The sequence below is a fragment of the Nomascus leucogenys genome, chromosome 20 (genome assembly GCF_006542625.1).
Source record: "Nomascus leucogenys isolate Asia chromosome 20, Asia_NLE_v1, whole genome shotgun sequence".
Taxonomy (NCBI): domain Eukaryota; kingdom Metazoa; phylum Chordata; class Mammalia; order Primates; family Hylobatidae; genus Nomascus; species Nomascus leucogenys.
The window spans coordinates 39,109,187-39,132,015 of record NC_044400.1 but is presented as its reverse complement, the minus strand read 5'-3'; the positions used below and the strand labels follow the sequence as shown (position 1 = coordinate 39,132,015).

At 36.7% G+C, this 22,829-nt stretch overlaps 1 protein-coding gene across 1 annotated transcript in view; it reads left to right on the top strand.

Annotated features, from left to right (window-relative positions):
• The first annotated feature begins 1,825 nt into the window (after window positions 1–1,825).
• The window catches only part of ATP10D (ATPase phospholipid transporting 10D (putative)), a 78,596-nt gene continuing 57,592 nt past the window's right edge, over window positions 1,826–22,829 (top strand). Inside the window, exons 1-6 of the mRNA XM_030800929.1 lie at window positions 1,826–2,146; window positions 4,811–5,005; window positions 12,599–12,803; window positions 15,147–15,232; window positions 22,043–22,149; window positions 22,434–22,565. Coding sequence (XP_030656789.1) covers window positions 1,857–2,146; window positions 4,811–5,005; window positions 12,599–12,803; window positions 15,147–15,232; window positions 22,043–22,149; window positions 22,434–22,565 — 1,015 coding nt within the window. The 5' untranslated portion in view covers window positions 1,826–1,856. The remainder of the gene's footprint in view (window positions 2,147–4,810; window positions 5,006–12,598; window positions 12,804–15,146; window positions 15,233–22,042; window positions 22,150–22,433; window positions 22,566–22,829) is intronic.

Below are 22,829 nucleotides of genomic sequence, written 5' to 3'. Positions count from 1 at the left end.
AATTAACACCTCCTGTATTTGTTTCATGTTTGTTTAGTTATTCCTGTTTGGACTCTCAAGAAATTGTACTTCAAAATTTAAAAAGGGAAGTGAGGTTTAGATTGTTGTATGAGATTATGGACACTAGAGGGATAAACATTCTTATGTCTTAGTAAGAATTTAATGGCAAGTGAATGCTTCCTTTTAAGGTTTCCAGAAATAAATCAAATTGTGCTGATTTCAACCTTTTAAAAAAATGTCACATTTGTCATAATGGTAACCTAATGTGCATTATGTGAAACTAATGAAAAGCACTTAGTATTTATGTTCAGTATTTTCTGTTATCTATTGATTCACTTATGAAGCACTATCTTATGTTCTTCTTCTGGGGGAAAGTTCTAGATATGTTATGAACTACATTAATAACTCAAGCTGCCATTATGAACAGCCGGTTAAAAGAACTAAGCCACTTTTGTATGCTTGGTGAAGTAAAAACCAGCTTTTCAAGTATACTTCGGAGGCAGGCTTTTAAAAAATTATATTGAAGAGATAGTAAATGTTATTTTGGCCAGTCAATCTTCATTGATTTAGTTATCTATAAATAAATATTTTAGAGGCCAAACTCCAAAAGAACTGTTCTTTTTTTCTTGTTCCTATCATTAGTATAAAACTGATGAGACTGACATGAATATTTTCTCTCATGATAAGACCGGCTATCTATTGTGGGTCCAATATCCAGGCACAACTACATATATTCAGAGGCTGTTGTTCTTCCCATCAGAAGTGATTGTCTGCCTGTAATCCCAGCTATTTGGGAGGCTGAGGCATGAGAATTGCTTGAACCCCTTTCTTTCCTATTTTTGTTTTGATTAACAAACTCACATTCCAGGTAGGGCTGCATTTCTTGGAAAATAAGGAAACCTTAGAAATAAGGAAAATAAGGGAATATGTATCAGTTTGATTTTGTTCTGTAGCAAAGCACCCCAAAATTTAATGACATAACATTTATTGACTCATAATTTGGTGGGTGGGCAAGTCGGGCTGAGCTCAGCTGAGACAGCTTATCTCTATTCTAATTTGTGTCATCTGGGCACACTCACTTGTTAGTGGTCAGCTGGCAATCAGTGGTGTTATTTATGTATTTATAGAGGCTATTGTGGTAAATGGGGCAACTGAGGCATGTGGTGTGGGCTACAGTGCTTCCTAGAACAGTAAGAGAGAATAGGCTCCAATGAACAAGCACTTTTCAAGCCTCTACTTGCTGTCTTGTTTGCTAGTGTTACATTAGCTGAAGCAAGGCACATGGCCAAGCCCAGACACCACAGGTAGAGAAAGACTCTACCGCTTGATTGGCAGAGAGTTACGCGTGCAGAGATAGGAAGAATCTGTGGGCATTTTTGTAATCTACATAGAATGGGTTTTATTGATGTCCTATGATCTATCAGACTTTATGCTACGTGACTTATGTGCTATTCATTTAGTCCTCAAAACAATTTCCTGACATGCCTGGCATTATGCCCGTTGCAAAGATGATAAAATTGATGATCAGAGAGGTTAAGAGACTTGCACAAATTAAGCCCAAATTGTTTGCTTCAAGTTATGGAATGGCCTTTTAGGTGCCGTATCTTGTTAAGCAACATGATCAGATGCTTAGCCCATGAGGCAGAAGATGTATGCTTTATTTGGTTAAAATGGAGTTCTAAAGACTACCTTTACTTTCTCCCTTACATGTTGAACGAGTGGGTCATATATTTATTTGGTATAGAAAAAATATTAAAATTTCACTATCTCTGAGACTTTTGAGAAGCTCATGGAAGTGTGGTTTTTGTTTGCCTGCCAGGTCAGCTACACAACCTGGATCTCACCACAGTTTGGACATGACTGAGGCTCTCCAATGGGCCAGATATCACTGGCGACGGCTGATCAGAGGTGCAACCAGGGATGATGATTCGAGGCCATACAACTATTCCTCGTTGCTCGCCTGTGGGCGCAAGTCCTCTCAGGCCCCTAAACTGGCAGGAAGGCACCGGATTGTTGTTCCCCACCTCCAGCCCTTCAAGGATGAGTACGAGAAGTTCTCCGGAGCCTATGTGAACAATCGAATACGAACAACAAAGTACACGCTTCTGAATTTTGTGCCAAGAAATTTATTTGAACAATTTCACAGGTACTGTTTTATTTTTGAAGAAAACCTTTGAATATCATTCTAGTTGATATATAACATATTTTTCATTTTCATAACCCTGTATGTTACTTAAACCTAAGACCTGTGACATCATCCTTGACAATTTTGATGTGAATCCGTTGTGGAATGATGACTCCTCCCATTCACGTAGCACTTTCCAATTGGAAAGGTGTTTTCTCTTTACCAGAAAAGATATTGTAATTCACATATTATAGATTAGGAAATGACTTGACTGTGGTTTAGCCAATGTCACGCCAATGTCAAGTAGCAGACCAGGGGCTGCCCCCGGGGGTCTTCTTGCTCTTGCTTTAGTGTTCTTTCCATGAAACCATGCTGCATTTTAATTTCAAATTTTTCTTACTGATAATAGGAGGAAATAGAGCTCTGAAGCCAGTGCAGATGTCAGATGTTTAGGTGAAACAGTGACCTAATTCAGCTTAATATCGCATTCATGGACACTCTCCTGTGAGTTTACACACTGAAGGAAATGGAAGTGTGAGTGCCACTCCTCTCCTTGTGGAGTTTGCAGTTGTGCTAGGGAAACACAATATATATATATCTATAAAACAAAAAGACATAGTGAATGCAATGAGTGTTATAAAGGGCTGTCAAATAGAATGAAAGCCTCAAAAAGAGAAATAATAATACTAACTGGAGCAATCGAAGGGGAAGTGACATTTGACTTAATAATGGAGGGTGGGTGAGATATTCAAAGCAGAGGTGTGGGCAAAGCATATTTCAGATGGAGGAAGGAGTATGAATAATGGCGTACAGGCAGTAGCATAAAAGGCTTGCTTGAAGCCTGGGAAGTAGTGTTCTCTGACTTACATGTAGCATCTGTGCTGAGGAGCAACAGGAAGTAAAGTCAGAAAGATAGATGTGACCCAAGAAAGAGGTCTTGCTATCAGGATAAAGAGTTGAGAGCCAAGTCTGCAGGCACAATTACCATGCTTACACCAGTATTTCACTACAGAAGTAGTGTGGTGGGTAGATGAAAGGACTTAGAGATGATGGCAGAGAAAATATTTAGGAAGACGTTGTGTATATCCCAGTGAATTGTAATGGAGACCTGACCTTGGAACAATGTGGGAATGAAAAGAAGGGTGACCTCTTACAGATACTGTGGATTTAATGTAAGATATTCAGTGAAAGGAGTAAAAAGATGACGTGAACATGTTGAGCTGTGATGACCAGAAGTACTAACAGAAAAATGAAAAACAAGAGTAAAAAGAACCTTGACTGGAAGAGTATTTTGTTTTTGTAAATGTATTCAAGACGCCAATGCAAGTAAAGAGATTCTCTATATTCTTTGGTCATTCCACATACATTCATTCTCATCATTCATGCTATATATGTTCCATATGCATTTATTAAATAGTGGCTGTTTAAAGGACAGATGTGAATTTGTTGAATTAAGGGCTATGTAGCCCTATATGTGTTTCATTCTTTTATGGAGTTTGGAATCTAGTGTACCCAATGGAATAAAAACCTGAAACAGAGTTCAAGGTTAGAGCTATAGGTTTAGATGTGGTCCACCTGGAAAGAGTTGAAGCCACAGAGTAGCAGAAAGGGTTAAGAAAGAAATTTTCAGAGTAAAAGGATTTGGAGTTGACAAAAAAGAAGTATATATAGATTATTCTTTTGAGAAATTTCATGGTCAATGGAAAAATATATGATAAAAATTTAACGGCATGATTGAGATTTTGTTTTCCCTTTAAGGAAAAGGGTGTCTTGAACTTACCGTATGGCCCAAAATTAGGAACCCATGGAGAAGTATTTGAATATATAAAATAGAAGAATGGAAGAAGTTCCTGAAGAAGGTGGTTCTGAATAGCATAAAAGAAGAAATAGAAGAGTTAGTCACAAGAGAAAAGAAATAGACTTTTCTACTCAATTTTGAGGCTTGTTTAAATCTAATATTTGGATGTACAAAAGGCTAGAGGGTTGATCTTTGTTTTATTAATTAATTTTTACACCACATTAACTCTGAATTTCTTCTAAATTTTTCTGAACTTTTAAAAAGAAAATAGTATTTTCTATTGTGCTTTTTTCTATTTTTTTCTATTGTGCTCAAGACCGTCCCACTCAAATATTTACTATTTTATATTTAATAAATAATATCTAACACTATTTATTTATTTATTTATTTATTTATTTATTTATTTATTTCTCCACCCAGGCTGGAGTGCAGTAGTGTGATCTCGGCTCACTGCAACCTGCGACTTCTGGGTTCAAGTGATTCTTGTGCCTCAGCCTCCCCCGTAGCTGGGACCACAAGCGTGCGCCACTACACCCAGCTAATTTTTGTATTTTTAGTAGAGACAGGGTTTTGCCATGTTGCCCAGGCTAGTCTTGAACTCCTGAACTCAAGTGATCTGCCCGCCTCGGCCTCCCAAAGTGCTAAGATTACAGCCGTGAGCCACCGCACCCAGCCCTGATATCTCACATTTATTAAAGAATGACACAAGCCAGATGTCTAGCAGGGTAATAAATAGTTCATTAAGATGCATTGTCTTCTGCTAGTTCTATATTCTGTAACATACAAAATCTACTAATAGAAACTTATAGAAAAACTATATAGTACTTTGCCTCTGACTTCAGTCCTTGAAGTAACTTAACACCTCCCTTTGTGTGTTTGGGTTGCAGAGCTGCCAATTTATATTTCCTGTTCCTAGTTGTCCTGAACTGGGTACCTTTGGTAGAAGCCTTCCAAAAGGAAATCACCATGTTGCCTCTGGTGGTGGTCCTTACAATTATCGCAATTAAAGATGGCCTGGAAGATTATCGGAAATACAAAATGGACAAACAGATCAATAATTTAATAACTCAAGTTTATAGTAGGTAAGTGTAATGGGACGTTTGCTAAGGACTATGTATGTATCATTGAGAAATATGCAGAATGTTACTTTTTTCTCCTTAGGTGTGACCAGGACCCTTTTGTGGTGTTGTTGTTGTTGCTCTTGTTTTCAACCAATATTTCATAAAGTCCTATGGTGAATTTAATTCAAGTGTCAGAGGAAAACAAAAATGTATAAGCCATTGTCAACCCAGGAGCCAACAAAGCAAAAGCTTCTATAACTCATGTACAAGCGGAATTAAAAGAATTAAACTTCAGGGCTGGGTGTGGTGGCTCACGCCTGTAATCCCAGTACTTTGGGAGGCCGAAGCAGGTGGATCGCCTGAGGTCAGGAGTTCGAGACCAGCCTGGCCAACATGATGAAACCCTGTCTCTACTAAAAATACAAAAATTAGCCGGACGTGGTGGCAGGTGCCTGTAATCCCAGCTACTCAGGAGGCTGAGGCAGGAGAATCGCTTGAACCCAGGAGCGGGAGGTTGCAGTGAGCAGAGATCGCGCCACTGCACTCCAGCCCCTGCATTTCATCCTGGGTGACAGAGTGAGACTCTATCACACACAAAAAAGGAGGAGAATATTCTTTTTTGGTGTGCACAAAACTAGAGCATCCCATCACAGCAACAACAGAGAGCATTCATAGGAGGAGGTCTTTTTAGGGGCATATTTGCTGTGTTGGAGACTTGTATTTTCAGTATTTATGAAATAGTCTATGTAGCCAAAAATAAACTCAGTGAAGGTGAGTTTTAAACGGTAAATATGTATTATTTGCAGCTCCTGGGTTTTTATTCTTAGACGTAAGTTAATACTTAGTAAACAGTATAGACAAATATAACTTGTCTTCAATCTTATGTGATCCAAAGAGGAAAATGTTAGGAAAGGCTTCTCTGAAGAAGTGATATTTAATCTGAAAGCTGCAGAATTTGTATTTTGTTCATTATTAGAATTCTTCAGTGACTTTCACAATGTTTGTTTTTATGATCTATCAAGAAAACAAGGAAAAGAATTTTATTTATCTTTTGTAAGATGATTTGAGATTTCTTGGATAATAAGAAATTAGTTCTGTTTTTTTCTCTTATACTCATGTCCAGTCTAAAGGAAACCAGAAAAACACATGTGTTGTATTTTAAAATGAAATAATGGTATAAGTCATTGGTTTTCATTTAAAGCCATAGAGCATTTGACTAAAACGGTTCTATTAATAATTTAATAACATTTGAATGCTTATTATATACCAGGGATAGAGAACTAAAATGTCGGTACAGTCTCCAGTCTCAAAAAATAGCTATAAGAAACAATACTTTACAATGATTATATGAAGAACAAAGTCCAGAATTTGGCCAGTTTTAAGATTACCCAGTGAATGCCAAATTTATCAAACGGAAAGAATGCTTATTATATATATTTTTGAGTACAAATGCAAATATATAAATAATTTCAGGCCAGGTGCAGTGGCTCACACGTGTAATCTCAGCACTTTGGGAGGCTGAGGTAGTTGGATTGCATGAGTTCAGGAGTTTGAGACCAGCCTGGGCAACATGGCGAAATCCTGTCTCTACCAAAAAACAACAAAAAATTAGCCAGGCATGGTGGTGTGTGCCTGTAGTCCCAGATATTGGGAGGCTGAGGTGGGAGGATCGCCTGAGCCCGGGAGGCAGAGGTTGCAGTGAGCCAAGATTGGGCCACTACACTCCAATCCGGGCAACAGAGAGAGACCCTGTCCCAAATGAATGAAATAATTACAGATCTTAATTGAAATTTGGAGTTGATAGTGTGTGTTTATTTGCTTTTCTAGGTTGTTCTACAGCATTTAATCTGATTCTGTCACTTAGCTGTGTAACCTTGGGCAATTTACAAAAAGCAGCTAAACACCCAGTTTCCTTTGTTATGAATGTAATAATAAAACTTACTTCATAGCACCTAGTCTTTTCCAAGTGCTAAGTAAAAGCCATTATGATTATTATTATAGGTTAATAATGACTATTTGCTAGAGTTTGTCACATCGAGTCACTTCATCAACATTTGAGAACTCCTGAAAACACCGCACAATTTTTAAAATATTAAAATTACCCAATGGAAGTTTAGACGTAGTCCAGATCTATTTTAGTTGATTTTCATATAAACTTAAAGATGAAATGCAGTATTATAGTCAGTTATTTAATATCCATTCTAAGGTGTTCCTTTATGTTTGTGTTTCGTAATAGGCTCAGGTAATTTTATGTGTTTTTATCTATGTATAATATAATTTGCTTTTGTTTGGTATTGTAGAAGAAATAATGCTTATGTTTTTCCCCCAGATTATTTCTGGAACAATTATTATAAGGTTATAAAGAAACAAAGATGGGATATAAAACCATGCCGTGTTGATTTAAATATGCTAATGTAAATTTATATGAAATACAAAGAAATCAACTTACAAACAAATTATTTTTCCACAAATTTAGGGTGAAATTATGGGGGCTATTTAGCAAGTTTTTGGAAGAAGCATATTAACATTTCTAAGCAGATAATTTGGTTCTTATTTGTAATAGGTGGTGTTTCACAAGGCGCTTAATTTTCTATAGAAAAGTGTCATTTGGAATAGCAAAGACTAGTCTAGAAATTAATCATTTAAACTCTATTATACCCCCAATTAAGTTAGAATAAGCTATTATAGAAAACCTGACTTTCTTAAGATTGCCCTTAAAATAGGAGCCACTTATAAGGTTTTAAAATCTGTTTTAACATAATGGAACTGTCTTGAAAATAAGACTATTAATCATTCAACAAATTCGAGTGCCTGCTATGTGGTAAGCACTGAGAGACTTAGAGGATTTAAACTAAAAATAGATACAATGTCTGCCATCAAGGAATGTACATTATTTTCTGACCTTTAAAAATCACCATGTTGTTGATGTTAGAAGTTTCAAAATATTAGTTAACATTTTAGGATTGTCTTATAAATCCATTGAATTTCATGATTTGTAAAATGAGAACTTCAGTAGCCATCTAAGATAATTAACCTTATGTAACACATTTTACGAAACGAAAATTTTAAATTCTTCAAATTTTCTTGAAAATATACAATTAAACCACATTTTATTTGGTGGTTTTCAGAAGTGACTGTAGCTGGTAGTAAACTCTGGTATTTGAGAGGGTAGACTCTGGATATACCTGCCTTGTTTCAATTTACAGGGCCACTTAAGAGCTGTGTAACATTGAACAAGTTACTTAACTTGTCAAGGCCAATTTTTTCTAATTTGTAAAAGTGGGGCTATCCTGTTTTCATGATACCAACCACAACATTGATTCAAAAATTAAATGAGTTGATATATATAAAGCATCTAATAAATCTTAGCTGATGTTGTGTCCAATGATAATTCATTATTTGCTTATTACAAATAATTCAGTGTTTTATTGGAAACATACTAAAAATACCAAAAAGAATAATTAATTCATAATCCTACCCTTTCTCTCTTTAAATATAATGTGAAGTACGCATCCACATTCCCCACCCTTCATTCTTACCCCTCCCTTTTGTCCCTTACCAGCTCCCATCCTAGTGGAATCACTGTTAATCGTTCAGTGTGTATTAGTCCCAACTTTTCCCAATGCTTACGTAGCAGAGCTGTTTGCTACTGAACTTATAAAGAAACAAAATGGGCCTAGAAGCTTTCCTAAAGGAGGGATTGTGGGTGCTGTGTCATTGAGAGTCACACACAAGCACAAACCACCAAGGAGATGCAAGAAGTTCTAATTGTGCATTTAGGCTCTGGGGAAAGCAGAAAGTCCTCTGACTATTTTTAATTATATATCAGGAAAGGAAATGTAGCCTTATGTTTGCATCTCCCAACATTGTAAATGTTCCAGGCTAGTTAAATGTGGCTGTGAGCATTGTCGTTTAACCTGCGGTTGCTTTCCCACCGTGCTCTCTGAAGCCTTCTTTATTCCTGCCCTCGGACTGATGTGCTGTCCCACCTTTCTTTGCCTGATTCATTCTTGAACACCCTTTAAAACTCAGCTCGGGTATCACTTCCTCCAGGGCCCAGTGCCCTTCCTGTTTGCTCCCATAGCAGCCTGTAGACAGCTGTCTTTTAGGAAATTGCTGTTTGTGTCTGTTTCAAATTTTGACCATAACCTCTCTAGAGTGGGGACCCTATCTTAATCATTTTTGTGTATTTTGTACCATGCACCTAACATGGTAACTGGCATATTAATATTAGTATATGTTTCTAGACCTGAGCTAGCCAGTGATTGGGAAAATTAGCTAGTGTTTTGTTTTGTTTAAATCTTGGTACATGCTACAAATGGGGAAAAATGAAGCGAATTCGAATGTGAAAGTGACTTCATTTGAGTTTTCTTCTAATATAGAGAAAGAAACGTGTTCCTTAGAGCAATGTTACTTCTTATATTTGAAAGAATATAAAATTCCTAACCCAAATGTCAAAGTCTGTCTCTCTTTGGGCCTTCACAAGTTCTCAGCAAATTTCCTCCTGGCTTTCTTCAAGTAGAAAGTAGAGAGCAGTAAGCATGAATTATGTACCTCAAATTATACCATCTGTGTCTTTACCTACTTTCTTCTGACCTTAGATGAAGAGGAAATTCCCTTTCTTATAATAGTAATCCTTCCATGTGTATTTTTCATCTCATTCCTGTTGCTTCTCTGTAGCTTCAACCAACATCTCCACTCCCTCCCCTTTCTTCCACCTTGCCTTCTGCATTGGCTTCTCCCCTGCATCCTATGTGCATGCCCAGTTCACTTGTCTTTACTGTCCTTTGATTTACCTTCCCTGGCAGTGGCTACCTTCACCCCTTATTCTTTTCATAGGTAACATTCAGGAAATATTCTACTTCGGTAACTTCTTTTTTGTTTTGTTTTGTTTTTTGAGATGGAGTGTTGCTCTGTCTCAAAAACAGGTTGGAGTGCAGTGGCGCAACCTCAGCTCACTGCAACCTCCACCTCCCGGGTTCAAGCGATTCCCCTGCCTCAGCCTCCCGAGTAGCTGGGACTACAGGCATGCACCACCACACCCGGCTAATTTTTTGTATTTTAGTAGAGACAGGGTTTCACCATGTTGGCCAGAATGGTCTCAATCTCCTGACCTTGTGATCCGCCCGCCTCGGCCTCCTAAAGTGCTGGGATTACTGGCATGAGCCACCGTGCCCGGCCTCCGTAACTTCTAATTACTCCCTGATGCACAGAGATTACACTTTCTTCACTCTTCCAATCAACAATTTCACGTTATCAACTTTCTCCAAGGCCACTAGACCTAACGGCCAAATACTGTAGGCAGTTGGGTCTTTACTATACAGGACTCCTCTGTGGCTTTCAACTATTGTGACTCCCTCTTATAAATTTCCTTCTTCCTTGATTTCTATGACACCACTTATCTCGGGTCTTCTTTCACCTTACTATCACTTTGAAGACTCCCCAAGAAACCTTATCCTTACCTGGAATCAACTGCCGTCTATGTACCTAGGACTTCCGAATCTACATATTTACTCATGATCTCCAGATCAGGACCCTCAAACTGCTGGGCAGATACTTCAGATAAAAACTTTTCAAGCTGAAGTTATCTCACCTGTGATACAACTAGTTGCTTCTAAAATCTGAGACTTATGACAGCACCATCCATCACCTCATCGTACATGTTAGGAACCATAGTGTCATCCTGGTTAATTCCTTTACCTGTAGTAAGTCCAAAAACTTGCTTCCGGTACCTAATATGTCTTGATTTCATCCTTTATCTATCTGTGTTGCTACTGCCTTAATTCTGACCATCCTCATTCCTCCCCCGAATTATTTTAATAACTTATCGTTGGTCTTTTGGCCATACTCCTAAATAACCTGCCATCCAAAAATCCATTTATTACTCTGTCTCAGGAGTTGGCAAACAGAAGTATGGTCACATCCTTCTTTGTCTGAACCTTTAGTTACTCTCCATTTCCTATGGAATGAAATTCCTACTCCTAGATATGGCGTGGTGGACCGAACGTCAAAATAATATGCCTGCTTACCTTTTTTATCTTTGCTCTGTTACCTGCCTCTATGGAAGAATGAACTGATACGCACAGACACTAGGGAAAAGTTTGGTAAAGACAAAATAAACTGTTGGTTTGCCTTTCTCCATGGACCAATAAACCCTTCAGATAATCAAAGATTTCCTTTGTCGGTTTCAACCTTGTGCCTTTGGTATGTCTTGAAAATGTACTTCTTAGGTAGCCTTTTAAGCTAAATATTTCTTGAAAGAGCTGATAAAATTCTGTATGGCAGAAGTTGTTAAAGTATTTGTGTAAGGTGTGATTGCTATTTAATCTGATGAAATACTTGTCACAAATACTAGTTTTTTTATGGATATTTGGGAGACAATGAAGGAATAAGACAGACCTTGTTAACTTTTGTTGGTGGCATCATATGTGAAATGCTACCTAACTAGCTAACATGACACATGACATTCTACTATACAAATGTCCTCATTTTACCCTAGGGAAAATGGCATTCTACTATACAAATGTCCTCGTTCTACCCTAACGAAAATGCATCGTGGAGCATAATGGTAACCCATCCTATCTGCCTGATGGGAAGTGCTGAGAGCAGATGATGTGTCTTATGCACCTTCAGATCCTTGGTATCTGACCACAGAGCAGCATGAAGGAATTACTTTGTATCTGAATGAGCCCATCAAATGTTGATTGTAATTTTATTCCAGAGTTAGACTCAAACAGCACAATGGTTCAAAATCCCACAGGAAGAAAGAGCTGAGAAATATGTTTCAGTGGCTCAGTAACTAAATTTTCAGGTGAAGCATTTGTGGAATTTAGGGGTTGCCAATTCTGCGGCTGCCCTTTTAGCATTTTGTTTGTTTGTTTTTGTTTGTTTGAGACAGCTCTGTCGCCCAAGCTGGAGTGCAGTGGTGTGATCTAGGCTCACCGGAGCCTCCACCGCCTGGGTTCAAGCGATTCTCCCATCTCAGCGTCCCAAGTAGCTGGGATTGCAAGTGCGTGCCACCATGCCCAGCTAATTTTTGTATTTTTAGTAGAGACAGGGTTTCACCATGTTGGCCAGGCTGGTCTGGAACTCCTGACCTCGGGCGATCCACCCATCTTGGCCTCCCAAAGTTCTGGGATTACAGGCGTGAGCCAACTTGCCTGGCCCCTTTGAGCATTTAAAAGATTAAAATGTACCCTAATACTTAATATATACTTTAAATTATACAGTAAAAAAACTTTTAAAAAAACATTGTATGTATTTTTCACTTGATATTCTTTTTTTTTTTTTTTTTTTGAGACGGAGTCTCGCTCTGTCACCCAGGCTGGAGTGCAGTGGCGCAATCTCGGATCACTGCAAGCTCCGCCTCCCGGGTTCATGCCATTCTCCTGCCTCAGCCTCTCCGAGTAGCTGGGACTACAGGCGCCCACCACCACGCCCGGCTAATTTTTTGTATTTTTTAGTAGAGACGGGGTTTCACTGTGTTAGCCAGGATGGCCTCGATCTCCTGACCTCATGATCCGCCAGCCTCGGCCTCCCAAAGTGCTGGGATTACAAGCCTGAGCCACCGTGCCCGGCCAATATTCTTTTTTTAAAACTTTTTTTTAATTACAGGAAAGAGAAAAAATACACTGACCGATGCTGGAAAGACGTTACTGTTGGGGACTTTATTCGCCTCTCCTGTAATGAGGTCATCCCTGCAGACATGGTACTACTCTTTTCCACTGATCCAGATGGAATCTGTCACATTGAGACTTCCGGTCTTGATGGAGAGAGCAATTTAAAACAGAGGCAGGTGGTTCGGGGATATGCAGAACTGGTAAGTCATATGTTCTCAGTTAGTGGCTTATTAACATTTTTTTTCAGAAGATGACTGAGCTCATTTTCACATTACAGACAAAGAGATTTTTAATTCAGTTTCACCAGGATGAAATAGAATCCCAGAAAGTTTCATTCACTTCCAGTTATGAGTGGAAGTATACTCTTTTCTAGATAAGAGGATAAAATGACTTCAGAATTTACACACTTTAGTGTAGCACTCATATTTTTGAGAATGGAATTAAAGGAACCTAACAGAATTATTTTTCTTGAACTTAGACTTTATATCTTTAGTTATCATTATTTCTAAAATCTGTAATTACTTATATACCAAAGCTTAAAACTTTAGCAACTTTTCATGCTACATAGCTTTTAGACCCTTCTCAGTGTTGTGCAGAGCGAAACAGAAACCTTGAAGTTATATTTTCATGGATTTAAATGAATCACAACTCTGCTATTAATTTACTGCGAGACTTTGGACAAGTCATTTAAACACTTTATGCCTCAGTTTTTTTATCTTAAAATGAAAATGATGGTATCTACTCTATAGCATTGTTGTAGGATTCAAATGAAATAATATATATGAAACATCGTATATAGTGTCTAAATAGTTTCCCTCCCCTTTCTCTGGAAGCACTTGAGATGAAGTATTTTATAATTTAATGATTTTAATTGTTGTTGTTTTCAGACAGAGTCTCGCTCTGTAGCCCCGCCTGGAGTGCAGTGGCACAATCTCTGCTCACTGCAACCTCCACCTCCTGTGTTCAAATGATTCTCCTGCCCCAGCCTCCTGAGTAGCTGAGACTACAGTCACATGCCACCATGCCCGGCTAATTTTTTGTATTTTTAGTAGAGACAGGGTTTGACCGTGTTAGCCAGGGATGGGCTTGATCTCCTCACCTCGTGATCCACGGGCCTCGTGGATGGGTTTGATCTCCTCACCTCGTGATCCACGTGCCTCGGCCTCCCAAAGTGCTGGGATTACAGGCGTGAGCCACCACGATCTGTCTATTTTTTTTTTTTAACCCAAATGACTGTTAAGTCAGGGTTACTCCGTCTTACACTTAGAAACCAAAAAAAGTGTTTTAGCCTACTAATACCTTTATCTTTGGTAAATTTCATCTGTCATATTGGGCCCACCTCTCTACCTATGGATTTCATTTAGATCCTCTGTGTTTGATATGCCTCTTAGACTATTGTCAATGTCACTTCTGTAAGTAGTTTGGTACCAAAGACATTGGTAAAAATCCTGCACAACTTAACTTTCTGTTGTACCACTACATACCCACTGTGAGTATTAATCAGCAATTAATATTTGCATTAAAAGTAATGGCAAAAAGCATGACTACTTTTGCACTAGTCTAATGCTAATCAGCACACTGTGGGTTCATTAAGGGTGAATCTGGTGACCTCGATTATAATCCTGCTCTAAACACTTTCTTGTTTTGAGAACTTTGGCAAATTACTGATCCTCTTTGTGTCTCTCTTTCCTCATCTGTTAATTAGGCCCAATTATTATAGTACCTACCTCATGGAGTTGTGAAGAAGAAATCAGCTAAAATATTTAAAGTGCATAATAGATTTTAGTGTGTCAAAAGAACTCCATGGATATTACTCATTAGAAAATAAATCATATCATATAATTCACATTTTCATGTTTTCTATTATATACTTATTAATTATGATATATCAGTATCAATAGCATTTATCTTACGGGTCAAATGGATATGAAAATAGAAGTAATGAAACAAGGTTGATGTGGCTTGTTTTAGGGGAATCCATACCTTAAAGGAGCTGTGTCCTACAAAGGCACTTTGCTTATTTGTTCATTGTTTTCATAAAGAATTCTGAAATTATCTGTCTGATCCATTAGAAAATATTATAGATATTGATGTCTAGTTTATTTTTAAATGTTTTATTTATAAAATTTGGCTGAGATCAAACGCATATATTCTTGGAGTGTTCACATATACATTTAATCTCAAAAACTACTTATGTGATTAAAGACCAACAACAAAAGTATTTTCAGTTTTTCAGTGCTTTATTGATAAAAAGGTGTTTATAAGTGTAAGCTCTCTTCTGGAGAGTCCTGCGTGGATTTCAGGAAATGACTCAGTCATTCCCATCATCTGCAGATGTTTATTAATGCCCTAGGACCATTCTGATCCCAAATATGGATCACATAATTATGCCTCTACTTTCCTTCCTTCGGGAAATTCATGATATGAACTTCATTGCAAAAAAGGCTTAGCATTATTTTAAGAATTGGTGAAAGTGATAAAACACTTCAATATTAAGGGTTTAACCTTGAGTTCTTATTTTGTGATTCAAAAAATATTTTTAGGACTCTGAAGTTGATCCTGAGAAGTTTTCCAGTAGGATAGAATGTGAAAGCCCAAACAATGACCTCAGCAGATTCCGAGGCTTCCTGTGAGTAATACATGATGAACGTTTGTGGGTGTGAGTGGAATTGTGTTATTGCAATCGTACTTAATTTGATAAAGTGTTTCTGTGCGTATACCCTTGTTAAATCACTAAAGGTCATAACTTTAGCCACCTACTAAAATTGTTTGGCTTATTTTAATTATTTAATAAGTATTTACACACACACACATACACATATAATATTCATTCTGGAGGTATCTTGTGGCATCCATATCCCCTTTGCCAGGGCAGCTAGAATTTGGGGTCCTTACCTAATTTCGGGCATCAGCCCATAAATGCTCTATGGCCTTGAGTCAAGTTATCTACCCACTTTGATCCTCAGTTTCCTGATTTTTAAGAGAAGACAATTAGACCTACTTCACAGTGTGAGAAGAGCAAAGTTCCCAAATCATTTTTTGAAATGAGAATTATCCTGATACTATTACCTTGATACCAAAAGCATATAAAGACATTTAATAGAAGACCAATATCCTACATGAGCATAGATGCAAAAATTCCACGCAAAATTATAACAAATCAAATCCAACTATGTATGAAAATGATAATACATTATGACCCAGTGGGACTTACTCCCCAAAAATCAGGATTGGTTTAACGTTAGAAAATAATACAATATAATTCACCATTCTAGTACTATATTAACAAACCATATTAAACAAACCAAAAGGGAAAAACCAGGTAGTCATCTCATAGATGTAGAAGAAGCATCTTACAAAATCTAACTTCCATTCCTGCAAACTAGAAGTAGAAGGGAACTTAATCTGATAAAAGGCATCCATGAAAAACCTAGAGCCAGCAGCATATTTAATCATGAAATACTTCTCCCCTGAGATCAGGAAGAAGACAAGCTTACACTGGAAGGTCTAGCTAGTGTAGTCAGGCAAGAAAAGGAAATGAAAGATATCAAACAAGAAAGAAATAAAACTATCTTTTATTCACAGATGGTATAATGTTCTTTGTAGAAAATCTGATGAAATCTCCAAAAAACTACTAGAAATAATGAGTTTAGCAATGTTGTAGAAAACAGGATCCAGATACAAAAATCGATTGTATTTTAATATGCTAGTAATTAGCAGATATTGAAATTTTTAAGAATACAATTTATTATAGCATCAGAAAAATGGAATGCTTAAGTATAAATCTGACAAAAAATGTGAACTACCTGTACACTGGACCCCTAAACACTAGTGAGAAAAAATTAAAGAGCTAATTAATTGGATATCAGTTTTCCCCCAGATTTATCTATACAGTCAGTGAAATCCCAATCAAAATCTCAGCAAGGTCTTTAAGAAATTGACAATCTTATTTTAAAATTTAAGTGGAGATGCGAAATAACTAAAGCAATTTTGAAAAAACAAGAAAAAAGCTAGAAGGCTAAAACCACATGATTGCAAGATTTATCAGAAAGGTATAATAATCAAGCCAGTGTCATTTTGGCATAAAGATAGACCAGGAGATCAATGGAAGAGATTATAGAGTCTAGAAATAGACTGACATATTTATATACAACTGGTTTTTAACAAAGGTGCAAAGACACATAGATGGAGAAAGGTTATCTTTTCAACAAACAGTACTGCAGCAATGGGGTATTTATATTTTCAAATGTGAACTCCAATCCATACCTCTCATCATTTACAAAAATTAACTGAAAGTGAATCCTAAACTTAAATATACATCTACAGTTATAAAAACTTTCAGGAAAAAAACATGGTGGAAATCTTTTTACTTTGTATTATGCAAAGATTTCTTAGATACAACACCAAAATCACAATCCATTAAAGACAAAAATAAATAAAAGAACTCATCAAAATTTAAAATTTTGCTCCTCCAATGATACTTTTTTTACAATGAAAAGACAAGTCACAGACAGGAAGAAAATATTTGCAATCCATGTATTTCATATAGGACTTATATTCAGAATATATAAAGGCATCTTGAAACTCAGTAATAAAACAAACAATACAACTTTAAAAATGGTCAAAAGACTTTGAACTGATATATTTGACATATGAATGGCAAATAATTTTGTGAAAAGATGCAGGTTAAACCACAGAGCTTTACCTGCTAAAATTAAAAAGATCAAGTGTACCAAGTGTTGGCAAGGATGTAGAGGAACTTGAACACTCATATGCTACTGGTGGGAATGTAAAATAGTACAACCACTTTGGAAAACAATTTGGAAATTTCGGAAAAAGCTAAGCATATGCCCATTATGTAACATGGCCATCCCACTCCTAGACTATTACCCAAGGAAAATGAAAATATTTGTCCATTCTATGACCTGTATACAATGCTCATAGCAGCTTTATTTGTAATAGCCAAAAACTGGCAGAAACCCAAATGTTCATCAACAGGTAAATGGATAAACAACTCAAAGAAGTTGGTTAAAATTCTAGGAAAAGTAACAGTATGATGGAAGGAAATGTAGAATATAATAGTAGCATCTTTTAATTTTATTTTTATAGGTTCAATGGTCTTTGTGTAGATTTATTACATGGATATGTGTAATGGTGAGGTTTGGGCGTCTAGTGTACCCATCTCCCGAATGGTAAACATTGTTTCTAATAGGTAATTTTTCAACCCTCATGCCCCTCCCACCCTCCTTTCTTTTGGAGTCCCCAGTGTCTATTATTTCCCTCCATATGTCCATGTATACCCATTCTTTAGCTCTCACTTATGAGTGAGAACATGCAGTATTGATTTTCTGGTTTTCAGTTGGTTCACTTAGGACAATGGTCTCAAACTCCATCCATGTTGCTGCAAAAGACATGATTTCATTGTTTTTTATAGCTGAATAGTAGTCCATGGTGTGTGTATGTACATATATATATTTATTATTTATATATATATAATCCATCATGATCACATGGTTTTATTCCAGAGATAGAAGGATAGTTTAACATTTACAAATCAATAAATGTGATTCACCACATAGGCAGAATTAAAAACTAAAACTAGGCTGGGCGCAGTGGCTCATGCCTATAATACCAGCACTTCGGGAGGCCAAGGTGCTAGATGCCCAAACCTCACCATTGCACAACATATCCATGTAATAAATCTGCACATACTTCATAACAGTATGAAGACCTCTCAACGAACTAAAAGTAGAACTACCATTTGTCCCAGAAATCCCACTACTGGGTATCTACCCAAAGGAAAAGAAAATGTTATATTAAGAAGACACCCACACTTACGTGTTTCTTGTCATGCTATTCACAACAGTGAAGTCATGAAATCAACCGAAGTGTCCATCAATGGATGATTAAGGACATGGTGTGTGTATGTATATATATATATATATAAATATATATATAAATATATATATAAATATATATATATAAATATATATATAAATATATATATAAATATATATATATAAATATATATATAAATATATATATAAATATATATATATAAATATATATATAAATATATATATATACTTTCTTATGCTTGTTGGCCTCTTGTATGTCTTCTTTTGAGAAATGTCTGTTGATGTCTTTTGTCTACTGTTTTGTAGTTGTTGATCTGTTTGAGTTCCTTATAGGAACTACTAGCTTTCTGCCTATCCAAATTGTCACTTTTCCCTAGGTTTCTGGGCAACATGTTTCCCTGCCCTTTGATTCCCGTTTGTGATGGGCTCCTCTGATATCAGTTTGCTTTGAAATTTGCTGCTTTATTTTCTTATTATCATGACCTGACTGCCAAAGTGGCCTCCCTTCTGGAATCCTCGGATTCTGCCTTCACTAGTGATTGGAGGGGCTTTTGTCTGTTCTGTTCATGTCCATCCTGAGAGCTGGCCTCAGCCATTGGCAGGGAAGCATTTAATAAGAGAATCGGCCTAGGTAGATACAGTGATTTTTCTGTGGAATTATTTTAATCCACTAAACTGGCTCCTTATTCTTTTCCTGCTTTGTGGCCTGTTTTCAAAAATTAAACACAAATTGAGATGCTCAAGCTACCTGTCTATATGATACCTTCTTTGATCTTCATGCTCCAAGGTAGAACTGACATCCTCCCTATTTGTGACTACACTGTATGCTGAATATCAGATTCCTATCATACTATCATATTTTTACTATTCTTACATGTTTCTACCTGTATTACCTCCTCTTAGACCACAGGAGTCCAGACTGCATATGTTCGTTTTTCTGTTTCTAGCATCTGGGTTGGAGTGCTGGGCACATAGTAGATAGATGTTTCATGGAAGCTGTATGTGACAGCCAGTGCCTCATACAAAACTCTGAAGGTTCCATACCGTTAGTGCCAATTATCAGACACATGTAAAAGACAGGACATTTTTGGAATTTGCAGTAAGTGCAATTAATATAGAAGCTGAACTTTGTCTAATGGTGGTATCTCAAAGTGATTTAATGGTGAAAAATAAGGATTTTGGGGAAAAAAATCTTAATACTTTCCGAGGAACTTTGGAATTGATGATTTTATATGTTAAATTCTTTCCTATAAGGACTCTAGGGATAAGAAAAAAAATGCCACATTGCTGAGAACTGGCTGGTGCTTACTTGGGAATGCTGTATGCAAATGTGAATGTTGGGACTTAATTTCCTCATCTGTAGAACGAAAAAGTTGAATTAGCTTAAACTCAAGGATGCATCTGGCTTTTACCATCTCTTCGTACACAGGCCTGTGCATGTGCAGGAATATAAACATATACCTGTTAGAAGAAAGTGCTTTACAACGTATGGGAGTGAAATGATAAATCTGTCTTTCTCTTTCTTTGTAGTATGAAACCTTATTTGAATAATTTTTATTTAATTTTAATTGTAATTTCAGATAGCAAGGTTATATTAACAACTTTTATATATGTAAGGAACAAGCAGTAACTTGTAAATTGAAGTTTATTGCTAGAAAATAGCCTAATTTTCATACTGAAATTAAGAGGACATTTTCAAAATATGTGAAAACCATTACTGTTGCTCTGTATTTTTGCCACTGTAGCAACTTAGTCAAGTAATTACTTCAATAATTTTTAAGTTATTTATTACAGAAATTTTCAAACACGAAAAAGTAGAAAGAAAAGTATAACGAACACCCATGTGGCGTCACTCAGCCTGAGCTATTTCAGTTTTTCCATCTTTGTTTCCACTTCCACTTCGTTTCCTACCCCTCCACTGTGTCATTTCACTGTAAAAACTTTACTATATACTTATAGCAGATAAGGACTTAAATGAGTCACAACCACAATACCATTATCACACCTAACAAAACTTAACCATTCCATAATATCATCTAATACCAAGCTTTTGTTCAAATATCTACAACTGTCTGAAAAATGTTTTCTAATAGTTATCTTATTCTAACCAGGATCAAAACAAGGTCTACACTTTGCATCTGATTGATATGTCTCTACATTTCCTCTCCCAATAAATTGAGTCATTGAGCTTACAGAATTGATCACATTCTAGATTGAGGTGACTGCCCCCTCCTTGGGTTGGGCTTCCCCTCCTTCCCCCTTTTGTTCCCCTACATCATTCATTTTCTGAATAAACCAGGTCATTTTGCCTGCAGAATTTACCACGTTTTAGATCTGGCCAACTGCATTCTTGTGGTGATGTTTAACATGTTTCTCTGGCCATCTTATTCTCTGGGACATTTAAAGAATCTGATGAAAGAAACAGAGTCTCTCCCTGGAAAACAGCAAACATGTATACACACATACATACACACACACAAAAAATATTGCATACAATTTCAAAGACTTCACAGATCCTCTGAAGCCACAGACCCCAGATTGAAATGCCTAATAGAGGTTTGATTAAGCACCTGTAGGGCCATGACTTTCTTTCCCATAAATCATGAGGCCCATAATATCTCCTTGTCCCATTGTAAGATTAGTGTTATCAGCCTTATCCTATTATTATAAAGTTCCCATCAGCCTTTTTAACCATTGATTTTAGCAGCCACCGATTATCATTTCCTAGAATGATTCTTGATTTCATCCAAGTCGAAAATGACAATTTTAAAATTCTATCAGGATATTTTCCCTCATCTATTACTAAGTTATCCTAAATACAGTTTGTACTAGAAAAGCAGGATTCTTGCTTGGAATTTTTTTTATAGTAATAGAAGTTGACAAACAATGACTACCATTGAAAATAATGGTAGTTAGAAACTTGTTGCATCTTTTCCTAGACAAAGTAGTAACTGATTCACAATAGCAGAGACACAGAATCAACCCAAATCCCCAGCAGCGGTAGAATGGATAAAGAAAATGTGACCTATATACACACCATGGAATACTATGCAGCCATAAAAAGGAATGAGATCATGTCCTTTGTAGCAATGTGGATGGAGCTGAAGGCCATTATCCTAAATGAACTAATGCTGGAACAGAAAACCAAATATGACATGTTCTCACTTATAAGTGGGAGCTAAACATTTAGTACATATAGACACAAAGATAAGAATAATAGACACCAGGGCCTAATTGAAGGTGGATGGTAAGAGGAGCATGAGGTTCAAAAAACCACCTCTTAAGCATGATGCTTATCACCTGGGTAATGAAATCTGTACACCAGAGCCCTGCAACACACAATTTACCTACATAGTAAACCTGCACATGTACCCCCTGAACCTAAAAGTCTAAAAAAAAAAAGAAACAAAAAACAAAGCAAGTAACTGCAATAACCAAAGTAAATGGGCCAGAGATTTGGAAACCTTTCTTGTGAAATGCCTTTTTACTCCAAGTCAAAAACATTCAAGGGCCATGAGATTTATTTTTATATCCCCACTTTTGCTGTTTAAAAGTGAATTTATATGCTGTCTTTCTTATAGAGAACATTCCAACAAAGAACGCGTGGGTCTCAGTAAAGAAAATTTGTTGCTTAGAGGATGCACCATTAGAAACACAGAGGCTGTTGTGGGCATTGTGGTTTATGCAGGTCGGTTATGTTTCTAATTTTCATTGTCTACTCTGTGCTTTTCTACAAGTTAACATTTTTCATTTACTCAAAAATGCAATCTGTTGAAGCAGAAAGGAAATTTTGTCTGATAAACTTAATTATTGGTCTCTTTTTCTAAATGGATCACAAAGGCAGATTAAACTGACGAAATAGATCATGTAACTGTGTTTTATTAAATTGTCTGCAAGAGAGATTTTTAAATATGGCATTCGCTTCTTGGCTTTAATTGGTACATTTTCTATCATACTGCACTTCCTTCATAGGCCATGAAACCAAAGCAATGCTGAACAACAGTGGGCCGCGGTATAAGCGCAGCAAATTAGAAAGAAGAGCAAACACAGATGTCCTCTGGTGTGTCATGCTTCTGGTCATAATGTGCTTAACTGGCGCAGTGGGTAGGTAAAATTTGATTATTTGCTGACATCTTTTCAGCAAGATATTAAAGCATTTTATTTCAAAATTATATCTGTGAATATTTGACTTTGGTAAGGTGGATTTTATTTGTCAGTAATGTTTTTCCTCACATCCTTGTATCTTTCATCCTTTGGCCTGAAAAATATTAATGTTGACTCTATCCATTTGCATTTTGCCATAGTACTGAAGAAACCTGGAGAGTGACTTAAAGAGAGAGAGAGAGAGAATGTATAGCCTTTTGAATT